This window comes from Hippocampus zosterae, chromosome 18 (assembly GCF_025434085.1).
Source record: "Hippocampus zosterae strain Florida chromosome 18, ASM2543408v3, whole genome shotgun sequence".
In the NCBI taxonomy this organism is placed as follows: Eukaryota; Metazoa; Chordata; class Actinopteri; order Syngnathiformes; family Syngnathidae; genus Hippocampus; species Hippocampus zosterae.
This window is the reverse complement of record NC_067468.1, coordinates 16,158,888-16,173,620: the sequence shown is the minus strand read 5'-3', so window position 1 is coordinate 16,173,620 and position 14,733 is coordinate 16,158,888. Positions and strand designations below refer to the sequence as shown.

The window sequence follows — 14,733 nt, the reverse complement described above, 5'->3', positions numbered from 1 at the left end:
CCAACACAAAGGCAAAAGCAAGGCCAGAGTTCACCAACATCGTGCCCTCGGGTCTCAGGTAGCCCTTAAGGAATACATAAATGTCCCACGGGAGCGCTCAAGTTGAAAAAGGTTGGAATAAGATCAATTAGCCGGGAGGTGGCGCCCAAGAGAAAGTTTAATGTTTGGATTGAGGTCGTTACCGAGGTTTTATTTATTGATTTCGTTTCACAAAATCTTTTTCACATTTGCTGATTTTTTAAGACCTAATCATTCAGCTTCATATTTGTTGGTTGTTGTTTTAAAACAATACGTTTTGATCAGATTAACAACGAAACAAGAAAGCATAGTTCAGGAAATAACTTTATTCAACAACAAATGTTTGTACGGTACATATTTCAAGATGACGAAAACAAAGACCTAGATCTGGAAAAGCACAACCACACGGGTACAGGAATAAATAAAGGAGAGGTGTCCGCGCCCCTCCATTGAAAGCAATGTATAGTTTAACAATTTTAATTCTTGCACCAAAGGTGTCCAGACAAATGTTTCAAGATGCAAGAGGTGATTTTACAAGCTGAAGCTATTAAAAATGTTTTTAAAAAAGAGTGAAGGATTTGCAGCTCTCTTCTCAGCATCTAAGATAAAACAGATCACGTACTTTATTTAAAGAATGTTTGAATTGTATTGCGAGTGCAAAAAGTGTATACACTAACCGCGTTTCATGTTATTGTATGTCATTATTTCTCAAAGTCTCTAAACGAATAATTCAAAAAGCTTTTGTCTCCCCAGTGAGTAATTAACAAATTGTGACTCGTTTGGTTTCTTATCCCAACCTCTGTGTGATGAACAGGTTAAAAAAAACAAACAAAAAAACCTCTCAAACATTTATGGTTCACAAGGCCAATTTGAGCTGAGCAAACTGAACCTGAGCCCAAAGAATGAGAAAAAAGAAAGAAAATGTGCTTTACTAGACACCCGTAACGTTTGATCGAATGCATTTACAGTGAAGCTGGAGAAAAATAGAAAAGCCGACTGAGATTATAGGTTTTAAAACTCCCACACATTGAAGCCAACACCTACAAACGCAATCGCTTAAAACACGCATCAAGTCTACATTATAAATACAGAAAACACTTACAAAAATAGATATGATTTGAAAAACTGTAGTTGTTAAAATAAGGGGATATACTGCAGTGCCCCCTGCTGCCAAGAACGGCGCACTACCGTCAACGCATTATTGCAAAATTGTCAGGTTTTAGAGAATATCCCATTTGACCACAAGGGTATTTTTGTGCTGAATATCATAATCAGCGTTCAAAAAAAAAAAAAAAAACCCAAGCGTGATGCATTCAGTGTCATTAACAAAATATGAAGGAAGCCTGCGTGGGGATTATACGGAAGAACCAATCACCAAGAACAATATCTCAGGGAAGTCAAGCCGTGGATGAGATCATTGGTCCTTGAGGTGTGCAACATCAACAAAGAAACGATACGAAGCAAGTCCCAGCAAAATGCACTCCCACCTCTCACACAACGAGCGTTTGGGACGGCGGCCATCCTACGCGACAGCCACTTCCACTTCTACAGGGTCTATGATACTGTCGTCGCCGTTCAGGCTCTTTTGGACAGGCTGAGGCTCTTCGTGTGGAGCGGAGTCCTTCGCCGACGCCGGCTGCCGCGACGAATCCGATTTGGTGGCGGAAACCTCCGTAGTTTGTTCGTGCTCACCTTCCTGTACCGCTAACTCGATTTCCTCAATAGCACTCTTAATGGCCGCTTCCTCCTTCTCGTCTTCCTGTTCCTTGTTTCCCACCAACTGCTGGAGGATGGACTGCGGTGATCTCTTCTCCTGCGGAGACTTCAAGGGGACATCCTCCACCAACGTGGTGATGTGGCTCACCTCCTCCTGCGCGCCATCGGCCAGTGTCGGCAGCGTCCCGTTGGACGCGTCGCTCTGGATTTCATCTGGCAGCACCACTTCCGTCACCGGATTGATCAGATCTCTGATTTCGTCCACGCTATCCGGGGATTTCGGCCCCCCGCACGCGTCGGCCTCTGCCTGCTCCTCCGCGTCATCGGACGCCGCGGCTTGTTCTTCGGGGATGAGCTCCACCCCAGGAACTTCCAAACACGACTCGTAGGGCAAAGGTACTCCTTCGAGCTGGATCATGGACACCACCTGCTTGCGTTTTTTCCCAGAACCTCCGTCGCCATCGCCGCTACCACCTTCGGGTTGACCGTTGCCGAATTTGGTGGCCCAGTCCACGGGAAGATTTTCGCCAAGCGCTTGGAGGTCGGGGTCACTGTTGGTCAAGACAATACTGTCCCTGTAGAGATTGTGCCTCCTCTGGACGGCGGCCTCCTTCACAGCTACGCACGGGAAACGAACGCACGTGTGGAGCAAAAAAAGTCAACGATTATTTTTTTTGAATGATAAACAAATCGACCCCCCAAGGACAATCGGAGGCTTAATCGTTCCGCAATCCTCACCCATCATGATGTCCTTCGTGACAGACTGCAGCACCACCTCCTCAAACATATTTTCCACAAGAAGGAAAGGGGAGAAATCCTCAAAGATGAGCTCTTTAAAACGCGGCAGCTCCTGGAGGGGGGGGCACGAAGACACGGGTTCATCTATTAAAACACTCTGCAGTTCAATAAAGGCCTGATGTGTTGAATATTATTATTATTGATCCAACAGCTGACACGAGGAAAACAAGATTGTCAAAATGCAGTGCAGCGGGGGGGTGGGGGGGCATTTACAGGGGAGCAGGACGGCGCCAGCTGCTGCAGCATGTAGGGGATGATGATCTGCAGCAGAGCCTCTCTGAAGAACTTCTTGCGTACTGTGCTGCTGTCGTAATCGTACTTCTGGAGGGAGAAACCGAAAACGCCGTTGCAAAAATCATGACGAATGAAGCTTCTTTTTTTTTTTTTTTAAATTATCGGTTACACAATATCCGTGTTCTTTCTTTCCAGTTTACCTTGAGAACCCTGTCCTGGCACCCTTGGATGATTTTACACATGTCATTTTCTCCTTGGGCAGCTAACGACTGCTGCAGCAGCTGCTCAAATGTGTGCACTGCATTGTCCATTTGCTGTCAAAGAAAAAAAAACCCACAAGAAGTCGTATTTCGGTGGTTTAGAACGTCATGCTCGGCCACTAACAGGCAACTGCGAAGTTTCTTTGAGCCGACTAGCAGGTTCCCTCTCAGCCACAGCGACAGCGCATTGACTATTGGCAACATGTGAACATTCCAGAGAGAGCGAGAAAAAAAAAAATGGCAGCTTAACTTCTCACCTCCCTCATGAGGATCTGAGCCCTGCTGACAAATACCGAAGGGCTGGAGACGTCGAACCTTTGCTGCAGTCCCTCCAGGTTGAGCTCCTCCACATTATCATAGCAACTCTTCATTTTGACTGGATGGAAGGCCAGCATGGAGAGCTTCTCCAGGTGCTGTCACGAAATATCCACGCGGCGGCGTGATCCGGTTTGCGGGGGTGGCAGCGCATGGAGGCAACAAATGTGCCCTGAGCAAAAATCCGACTTACCTCTGCCAGTTTTTCTTTGTCTCCTCCGTTTAAGAGGTTCTTGCTGATGTCCACCACCTCCCGGAAGAAAACATCCCTGACCTCAGCGAAACCTCGGCTGATGGGCTCCATGAGAGCCTCTAGGATGGAGTTGATGTAAGGTTGGACGCTCCTCTTCAGGAGAGACTCGGCTTTGGGTAACACCAGGGCTGCGCACGCGGGAGAAGCACACGAGCATTATTTTCCAAACTCATTAAAAATGAACCACAATCGTTTTTCTAGTGCCTGATTCAAATTCGGAGGAGGTCAGTTGCCATGAGGAAGTTGCGGAAAATCATCTCAGTGAATTGGCTTACCTCGAATCTTGCTGCTGACGTGTTCTTTGGATGTGATGACCTGGTCCATGTCAGTTCTCAGCCTGGCATCCAGCTGAACCTTCCGAGTCTCGCAGTTTTCAAGAAGAAGTTCATACTCACTGGCGGTCTGGGACAAAACTTGCCGGTAAACTGCATCAGAGATCTACAAAAAAAAACCAACCAAAAAACACATACGTGCCAATAATAAGCATTATTCTCACTCTTCCGCTGTGCTGAAACAATCGGACGAGAACTCACAAACATCCAATCTCGCTGCCTTTGCTGCATCTTGCCTTTCAAACGAGGACCGATTGCGTTTCTCACTTCAGGATGGAGACTCTCCATCACTAGATTTGCCAGGATCTGGACACACACACACACATACACATACACATATACACATCAGGTCCAGTCAGCTTTACTGTCAGATATGCTCGATGCGTAACATGGAGCACAGATGACATTTCTTTCCTTTCCCACAGTACAAACATGCAGCGCATTGAAAACACACACAGCTAAAAATAACATTTTGACGGTGGCTAGCTAAGCGCACTCTTGAATCGGTTGCGATTCACATTTTGATGTTGGCTTTCCTTGTTTTGTTTTTGTTTTGATTTGCTCTGAGGGTGTGGTGTGTGCGTGTGTGTTGAGGCATGTGGGGGGGGGGGGGGACTATTCTCCACTCACCCTCAACGTGACCCAAAGAACCACCAAAATAAACTTGAAAAGACACAGTGTGCCCATTGAGATGAAATATTCAGAGGCAAGAAGTAGCGTAGAGTACCAAAACACACACGCGATGTGCAGAGTATTCATTCAATCAAGGCGAGCGGAAGCATCGTCTCGTGTCTCACCCATTTTGTGACGATGCAAATAGTGGAAGAGCAGACGAGTTCATTTGAATATTAATGAACCGCTAATTTTCATGATTTGTGTTTATTTTAACACATTTAAATAAAATATTCACCTCGCAAGTGCAAACAACAGTTTCTCATGCCGTACATCAAGTCTGAGAGTAAATATCAGCACGGGACAAGATGATATTTTTCAATCATGAAAGACCGAAATATGATCTGGCATAGGAGGGGGACGACTTGCAGATGAATAAATGCACTGTAAAAATATTGTCAGAATGGAAATGAAAACCACGTGCATTGAATTAACCATTTAAAAAAAAATACGCACAACATTTTGTCACTCACTGCAATCGAAAATATCTTACCGAGCAGGAAATATGTGACGCGTGTTATAGGGCGAGAAACGGGACATGCCGCGTGTTTGGGAGGACACACAAATGTCATCTTGACTTGAGCCGTACACTCCGTCAGCTACGCGTAGGCAGGTAGCAAAAGCATTGCGGCGCGGGGGGGGGCGAAACAAGCAATAAGCAAAGGGAAAGGCGACGGAAAAGAACACAGGCTGATTCAGGAGCGCTCGTAGAAAACTGAAAGGGACTCATTGAGAAGTGAGACTCGGGTGACCTTTGGCACGGCGTTATGGCAAAAGGGCTGGAGGATGGCTGCCCTCTTCTTACATTCATGTGTCAAGGTATTCTTGTCTTTTGGTGTGGGAAGCAGGTGTGCGGTTGAAGAAGAAAATGAATATATATACACATTCATATATAGGAGCCAGAACAAAACAGTTACAAACTGAACATCAAATAAAACGCAGTGGAGGGAATTTTACTGTATTCAGTGTACCTAACATATAGTTTTCAAACTTTGGTAGCTTACATGTTATGGGCCCGGGAAGCCAGAGTGAACGGATTCGAGTCAGGTCGAGAGTGGCCTACCTGTGAAGGCGTTCCACACATCATGTCCCAGGTCCCATAGTGGCCTTTCGCTTGTCTGTGCAGTCTCACAGTGTCAGTGAAGGCCGGCGTCTGAACGGTGCAGTCCTCCGGCAGACCTGAGGGTGGCGGTAATGAGAAGGAAACGAGCTCTTTTTTTGTTGTTGAATGACCAAGACAAATCATTTAAACAAGTCACCGCTATTTATGTGAGTTATATTGTGCAAATTATGATTCTATTTATTTTACTTTTTTGGGGGTGGGGTGGGGTCAAAATAACCAGCCTGAACTAATGCGGTTGGTTGCCCGAGCGTGCACATGCTATGTCTGCACTAAATATACTTTTTGGAAATATGAAGTTTCCCTAAGTGATGACAAAGATGAATCTGTGTCTGGAGAATAAATCTAGCAGTGGTTAGAGTGGAACACAACCAAATGAACTATCATGCTCCTCAAAAGAGGAAGATGCTTTTTTTTGAGGGGGGGGGGGTGACAGAATTCACATGGTTACTGACACACACAACGGACAGGACCGAAGGAGCTGTGCTAAAACAACAACAGCGGTGTGTTTTTAGGAAGTGACTTACTGTCATGTGGTTGTGGTGATGTGAAGAGATTCAACTGTCTTTAGTACATTAAAAAAAACGAAAAAAATAAAATAAAATAATGCAGCCTTGAAGACCGCGGTGCACCAAACACTTAATAATTAGTAGCTCACCCGCAAACCAAATTCATCTCATAAAACAACACCAGTTACATTTTCTTTTTTAAAAAAAAACGTGTATGCTTCAGCCCCCCCCACCCAGCCCCTTGAAATGTTGATTATTCAAAATCAGTAGAACGTTTACGTTTTGTGAGGCTTCACGTTCACATTGATTCCTTCGTCACTTCACCTCAAACCAAGAACGGGCCATGTGTTGCGATAGATAGCAGGTCTGTGATTCAGAGGAGGGTGACAAAGTCAGGAAATGAGTCAGGAATTGTCGTGGGGGGGGGGGGGGGCAGGGCGAGCCCAACGGGAAACCGCCCCTCCCCGATAACTTTGCAGTGATGGGTGAAAGGGAAGACGGTCAGTGGAAGGTCGCGTGGAGATGCGAGACTCGCAGGAGAAAACAAACGGAGACCTTGGCGGGTCAAAAAAATGCACCGCAATTGACCCTCAGAAAGCCAAAAATGAGGACTTTGTGACAAAGTGAGACGACATCCAAGCCGATGATAATTTGCGAGTGAAGTGATACGCGCAGTTACAGGCCAGACCTGTTTTAGCTCAAAGTCTGCGTCAAGTTTTATTGAGTGTTCGATTGGTTGAACAGGCCGCAAAGGGAACAAAAAAAATGCAAATCTTATCTTGTTTGTTTTGGTGATTAATTATGTTTGCCAACGGCGCGTCGCTAGCATTAATGCCGCACATTTTTTCTTACATTTTCTTACTCACTGGAGAAGCCATGTCGATTTACAGGCAATATTTTTGATCTCTTTGCCAAGCAGTTGAACCACGAGGCCGTACATTTATTCCTCCGCAGTGTCTAGTGGGGGGCACTGAGTAAAAATAGAACATGTGGCAGCAATTAGCGTAGCATAAATTTGGAGGTATTTCCCTCTTTGCGAGGCTGACTGCACTCTATCGGCTGGGATGTGGAGCAACAAGATTCCCAGGCCTTGGAGCCATCATTTTGCAATCAATCAATTCAAGGCTCCAGGATTCAACTACTAAAAAAATCAGGATAATTCTGCACACTGCCCCGTTAATGATTTCTGTTAAGCAATGACCTCATTGCCCCGAAAGCCGGCCTTTATGTATTGACCAACGTGACACTCTGAATGGGCGCCACAGAATTCAACAGCAGCAGCCTGCTGACAAGGAACTTCACCAGCTGACCTAAATGTGCGCCTTTGCCGTCGGCTCGTGATAGAAAGGGAGCACATTCAACGCTTTTGTGAACTCATTATCCTATTGTACATGTCATCACTGAAATGCGGGGCGTGGTGAATTCTCTGGAAGAAGGGGCACACTGTAAGATGTCGCTGTGCTGTAAAAAAATAAAATAAAAAAAATGCCTTTTCAACATTTAAACATGACTTTGGTCCGAGGCCAAAATAGAATAGTTTGGTCTCCAGGCTCTCATTTGGAGTTTCAGGCCCCAAAGAGCTCCCACGGGCCTCCAGAATGCCCGATAAATAAAACGATAAATAAAAACACGTGGAAAATTAACCGATAAAAATCAAGCAGGTGTCGTTTGAGGGCCACATACATCAAAATGGAAGGATAAAAGGGCCACTCTAAAACGGCTGACGGGCCGGCAATGGCCCCCGGGCTGCCGTTTGGAGACCCCCGATCTATCCGATTTCATATACACTAAAAGAAGCAAGCTTTGGACTGCCAACACCCGATTTTCCCTTGAAGAACATACGAGCTAATCGAGCCAACTCCCTTTTAAATTGCCCGCACGGAGGGCAGAGGTCACGCATCCATAAAGTCATTTTACGACTCGCCTGAAAAGTCGTTTGCCAGTTCAGTTTTTTTTCTCCTCAAAACATGACAGAGGTGAGACCGGGCGTGGTAACGCAGGCCAAAGCCACGAATGTCATCAAGACACACTGATCCAATTGACCTCGACGTGCCAAAGCCATCGCGAAACACCAACACAGTCCCGGCTTCCTTCCGGCGTGTTCTTCAAGCCCAGATGGAATGTACCGCGGGGACTCGCTGAGCATGCCCAAACAGGTCGTGTGGAGGAGTCAAAAAGGCTGAACAAGACAGGCAAGGGCTGGTTTTGTTTTATGAGCAAAATGTATGCACTACTTGTTCCTCTCAATCATCGACATCCGAGCTCTGGTTTGGGCATAGGATATAAAAATAGACAGAGGCATCGATGTATGTAAATCTGGGTAATAAAATTCCACTTGGCTCGTTTGGCATTTGCTACGACACTTAAAATGGGAAGCGCTGAACAGGAAATGACAATTCAAATGCAGATTTCAAAATAAAATCACTCCCATCAACACATCCAGCAACCCCTATTTCTTCAAGCTAATAGCTAACTATTAACCAGATGATAATTCACTTTCCACTGTGAGCACACATCAAGCTATCTCCCAATAAGTGATCGATTAACTAGTAACAAAGAAAGCCTTTGAGCGTTGGCTGTGACTTCACAGCTCAAGGCAAGTACAGTGAAACGTGCCGTGGGGGTCCTTGAGAGCCCCTACCCCGCATGACTTTTGCCCCTCCTCCATCGCAGCGGATTGAAATGATCAGGAGTCATGAGCAGGCTTCGTGATGAATTGATCAATTTAATGAGTGAGAGGTTCCGCCGTCGGACAACAGCAACTTTTCAGTCAACCCGCGGATTAGTGTTGTCAACACATTATTGCAGGAAGTTGGCACGGCGGACTCCCCGAGTGACTTGCCAAGAAGTGCGCGCGAGAATAACAGCCTGACAAAAATGTCACGAAAGAATGTTTGTGCATCCTTGGGCATGTCTCGATTTTGTAATCTGTTCATCGTAAATATGTGATATGCATAAATGCTTATGCGTTCGATCTGCCTGGATTATGTAAAAACCGCTACTGAGATTTTTATGACGAGGAGGAAGAAGCGGCATTGGGGAGAAATTATTACAACATACAGTAGACACCGTCATACTCGCAATTTGCACATTCTGAGATGTTTTTTCTTTAAATTTTTTATCCTACTTTTATTTTGAAGGGGCCATTTCACCCATTTTTTCCATTGAAAACGCATGTTGAATGTTCAGTGTTTTTTTTTTAACTTAAAATTATTATGATGATGATTATTTTGTTCCGACGCATTTCACTAGCTGACAGTTACGCGGGGAATTTCCCTTTAATTGTTTGCACTCCACGGCAGCAAGTATTGTGAACTTGCGTTGACCCAAGCCTCGTCACTGCAGATGTCCAGCTGATGATTCATGACATAACACGATTAAAAAAAAAAAAAAATCAGTACCCCATTGTGCACTCTCTTTTCATTTCTTTTCTCCACTGTAGGACATTGATTGCCCTAGAAGTTATAGCTCTGAGCCGAGGACCCCCCCCCCCCATTCCTCCATTGAATTTTCTTTTACAACAAGAGCGTGACAGCCAGCTTGAGATTCCTTTTTAGCCAAGTATGCGCCACTAACTGATTGCCACTTGATTTCTTCCAACAACAACAGCAGCACAAAGGCCGCTAAGAACAGAGTTCAGCCGAGACGACTCCTAACTTTGTTCGCTAATTCTGTTAAGAGTCCAACGGGGGCGGGGGGGCAACGTCAGCCTCTTTCGTCACTCTGTAATTCGCACCACAGCAATATTGTCAACGTTGGCCACCATCAAAGCTCTCATGATCCACACAAGGTGTTTCCGACATTTTGTTCCCACAATGGCGCTCACCTCACATGTGAATTTTTATTAATGACTAGTTGTGCGCGGGTGCATAATAATCCGCTGTCAAATATTTCGACTTTGCAAGCTTCACACACCCATTTCGGAGTTTCAGTGACTTTCACTGCTCACAGATTCCACGGGTGGCCCCACTCGGAGCTCCTTTGAACTTGTCGCCCGATGACGAACAATTAAGGGCGCCGACGGTGTCATAGTGAACTGGCTACTGGAGTTTTTTTCTCACCGTTGTTACAGTGCCGGACGCAGTCTTGCAAGACGGCGTGCCACTTCTGCTGCTCCTTCTCGGTCATCACACAGAAGTAATGATGGCGGGCGTACGGGTGCCACAGGATGAGTGGGAACTGCGTTGCACATCTGATAAACGGATTGCTGCTCGATTTGGCTTTGACATCTGAAACAAGGTGAGGGACAAATTCATTTAGAAAAAGGCAACCAGCATGCATCAAGTGTTGGTTAGTACTCACACACAAGTTAATCGTACTAGTATATGATACGATACGATACGATACGATACGATACAATACGATACGATACGATACGGTACGGTACGGTACAATACGGTACAATACCATACCATACGATACGATACGATACGATACAATACAATACGATACGGTACGATATGATACGATACCATACGATACGATACGATACCATACGATACGATACGATATGATACCACTGCAGCGTGAACTTTTTCAATTTCACCTGAAAGCCAACTATCCCGAACTGTTTTGGGAGTCGTGTATGTCGTCAGCCGAATACCTGGAAGGCTTTCGTTAATCAGTTCCATGTAATCTTCAATAGACGTGAGGGCCTTGTAGCCGGCACAGTTGATGGTTACTTTGGGATGCAGAGTCCGCTCATGTGCCTTTAAAAAAAAATCAAAATAATTACATGTTGTCATAACTAAGGTAAAAAAATTAGGCAAAGGAGCGAGTCAAGTGAACCCACTATTTTGCTCTCATAGAGGTTGATGGTGTAGTTGTTCGGCACCGATACGAAGCGATTTCTCCACTTGCGATTCTCCTCCAGGTACTGAAACAAATTCCCTGAAAAGATCGAACGGCCAGCCAAAGGATCCTGAAAAAAAAAAAAATTAAGAAATGCATTTATTTTGATCAAATGAGCAAAATCTTCAAAGTGCATTTCGTCCAAAAGCTTTTACTCCATTGTTCTGTTGGCCTTTGTTGACAAATCCCTTGGCAACCGGTTCTGTACTTGCTCCTCTTCATGATCACAAACGCAGCGAGCGGTTAAACATGCCGTTTTACCGCATTGGCCTTTAATTGGCTCGCTAGCTCGCTCGAGGGTTTCTTGGCGGTGATGACAGAAAACGGCTTTGGGTACTTGCCTTCCGGTGGAGCAACTGCGATTGTGGCCCGCCACCTCCTTCGATCTCGTAGCGGATGCTGTTGAAGAGAGCGACGGCATACTGCTGCTTATACACGTCGCCGAACTGTCTCATCACATCTCCCGTCTTCGCTGTAGGAGGAGAAACGACAACAGTTTGGCGCTACGGTCGTTGCTGCAACTTCAAAGTAAAATTGATTTTTCGACAACAGCCAGAATTGCCGCCAGCCTCTCAGGACCCGAGCTCATCTCAGATGGACTCATGCTAAGAGAAAAAAAATGTTTTGTGGTCTGATGAGTGCACATTTCAATTTGTTTTTGGAAATTGTGGACCAAAGAGGAAAACAACCGGAGTGCAATGGACGCAAAGTTCAAAGGCCAGCATCTGTGATGGTTCCTTTAATATACCCTGCATGTTTTCGAAGTACCCGGAGAAAACCCACACAGCCACGATGACGGACCACATGCAAACTCCACACAGGAAGGCCGTGGCCGGAATCGAACCCCGCACTTCCGGACTGTGCGTCCGACGTGCTAACAAGCCGAGCCCTGTGCCACCCTGGTCCAATTAATATTCGCTTTATTTCTAGCTTCATCAAAATCAATCATGCCCAGACACTTCTGACCATAACGCAGACTCGGAAATTCTGGTGTATCTTCCAAATACTTTGGGAGACAAAACACCGCCTCCTTCCCCTGATCAATAAACCCCCCCCCCCCTCACAGTTTCCATTCGTGCACAATGGTCTCGCCGCTATTTGACCCAGTTCTAACGGCTGCCGTCTTTTTCCTCAGCAATCCGTCCAAGAGAGGATGTGCGTCTTTCCCATGTGCCTGTGCCGGAAAAAAAGGAGTCTATGCGTTTGGCTGCGCTAGCAGCAGACGGTGTTAACTGCGATACGTTTCTGGAAGGGACAACAGGAAGAAGGGAGATGACCGGAGGTTGGAGAGCGGGGGGGGGGGGGGAAGCGCTGACAAGGCAACACTGGTGTGAGAAGAATGCGGAGGAGAAACAACAGCGACGCCACAACTTCACGAGAGCGCCTTGTATTCTAAATATAGTACAGGGGAAATTTTCAAAGCCAATTAATGATGTGAAGACATTTGGAGAAATGCACAAATAGCTCTCATGGAAGGTTATTTTGGTTCCGATGGGTGTGTGTGTTGCACGGTTTTGAGAGCATTTTGTAAGATGCTAGAAAGATGAAAACACTGCACTTAGATTCTGGTGAAGCTGTCTGATTTCGGAATCCTTTTAAGACAAAAAAAAATAATAAAAGGACATCCATGTCCGGAAAGAATTTGAGCACAGCTGGTCTGTGCGCTATGCTTTAAAATGCATTCAACTTTGTATTTTCCATCGCATGCCTCTTTCTGCCAAAGTAAGCAAAACATTCCAGTTTAGGGAACCAACAGCGCGTCTTGAACCCATCGACATTACGAAGGCAAAAGGAATCATTCATTTTGCGTAGCTCACTCGATTAATGTCTCCACTTACCCAGAAAATGTTTGATCGGTGCAAGAAGCACAGCAAAGAGATTTATTATGATCCATTCGTGAACCTATTGAGGTCGGACTCTGTGTCCGATTTTATTCTAGGTCACGGGGCTTGTGTGTATAAAGTTCCCACTTTTTTTTAGGTCAGTTGGCCATACGCTGGTGCAATATAGAGAACAGTGTTATTAAAAACAAAAAGAAAGAGGAGAGGATCAAAGTGTCCTTTCGCCAGAGCATCAGATTTAGATATTGATGACTTCTATTTGTGTGTGTGTGTCGTTTCGCGCAATTGCCTCTGAACAAGGAATAAAAAGCAAATAGTGAGAAAACATGACTGTACTTTCCATCATTGCGTGAACAGAACCAGATTTTAAAATATATATGTTCTTGTGTTGTTTCATTTATCATACGGGTCAGAAGTGCAAAGAAACATCACTTTTTATGTATGTCGTCTAAAAGCTTTAAAGTCCGGTCTGGGCTTGAAGAAAGCGTCCTACTGAATCAACTCAATCGTAAAACGTTCTCCCTTTAGCAGAGTTGTTTATGATAGCCTCTACTGCCGAGCTCGTTCTTTCCGAGGAGAGTGTTACGAGTCAAGACTCTGGCCTCTTCACGTCTCCTCTGCTCTGCGCTTGGTTGGAAGAAAAATCCCACAGAATGTTCGGTTGCCCGCAGCGGGAGGTTGGAGCAATCCGAGACTCAAATAGCAGCCACTACCAATTTATACAAACATTCTTCTCTTTGGGGAAACCTACTTATTATGTCTGGGAAGAGGGCCTACAGCAGAACTCTTTCGTAAGCTCGAGTAGAACAGTTCCCTGTGCAAAAGGGAAAAAAATGGTGATGCTTTTGTACCGGCACAGGTGGTGACACTTGCTGGGGGGGCAATTGTGTCGACTCCCTTTTCAACTCACGATTGTTTTTTACTGTTGATTTGTTTTGGGCGATATGCTAATAGTAGCAGAAATGTTGAAACGGTCAACGTGACTAAATAGTCCAAACGAATAATTTTCCATTGATTTGTTTTTGGGCGATATGCTAATAGCAGCAGAAATGTTGAAACGGTCAACGTGACTAAATAGTCCAAACGAAGAATTTTCCATTGATTTGTTTTGGGGCGATATGCTAATAGTAGCAGAAATATTGAAACGGTCAACGTGACTAAATAGTCCAAACAAAAGAATTTTCCATTTCAAAGATACACTCTGGTGACATTGCTTCTGGCCTGCCCCGTACAACCACAAAAGCAACGATTGCTTGCTTGCGAAAAAAAAAATAATAATCTGTGAGTCAAAACAAAATGTCGTTCCTGTTTCGGCTCCGTGCTAAAAAAGGAGAGAGTATTGTTGAGACACTCCCTCCTCCACATACCTGTAATCATCTCCCGCTTGCCTTCATCCAGGTGAGAGGAAACCACGTCCCCCATGGTCGCAGCAGAACCCCCAAAGACTCGGTCACAATCCGAACCGGTTGCAGGCGTGTATATTCCGGGTCGACTGTGGCGAGGTTCTCAAAATAGCACCGCAATTATTCGACCGAATCCAAGAGGCGAAAACTTAAAACGTCTCCTCGTGAGGGAGAGAGAGCGAGCGAAGGGGAGATAGAGAGACTCGCTACCGCTACTGTCTTCGCTGGTTTTGTTCCGAGCACTGGGCGCGGTGACAACACCCTGGCGGCAGGCGGGGAAGGAGGAGGTGAAAGCACGGTTGGGCTTCAGAAAGGCGGGACACACCTTCTGGAAGGCATCACTGGTTCAACGTGTTAAGGCGGCCCTGCTTTGGGTGTGGCCACGAGCTGCTCGGTTTCTCCACAACCACC

The 14,733-nt window shown here is 45.5% G+C and overlaps 1 protein-coding gene across 1 annotated transcript; it reads right to left on the bottom strand.

The window, feature by feature from the left end:
* Positions 1 to 324: 324 nt before the first annotated feature.
* On the bottom strand, positions 325 to 14,727 carry LOC127591238 (protein Niban 2-like). Its single transcript, XM_052051156.1, has 14 exons — positions 14,287 to 14,727; positions 11,420 to 11,550; positions 11,020 to 11,148; positions 10,831 to 10,936; positions 10,289 to 10,456; positions 5,662 to 5,777; positions 4,128 to 4,232; positions 3,870 to 4,032; positions 3,535 to 3,722; positions 3,284 to 3,439; positions 2,967 to 3,080; positions 2,746 to 2,853; positions 2,473 to 2,584; positions 325 to 2,352 (listed from the first exon to the last, which is right to left on the bottom strand). Exons 1-14 carry the CDS (start codon positions 14,339 to 14,341, stop codon positions 1,541 to 1,543), a joined length of 2,463 nt encoding a protein of 820 aa, XP_051907116.1. The 5' UTR covers positions 14,342 to 14,727; the 3' UTR covers positions 325 to 1,540.
* Between the last annotated feature and the right edge of the window lie 6 nt (positions 14,728 to 14,733).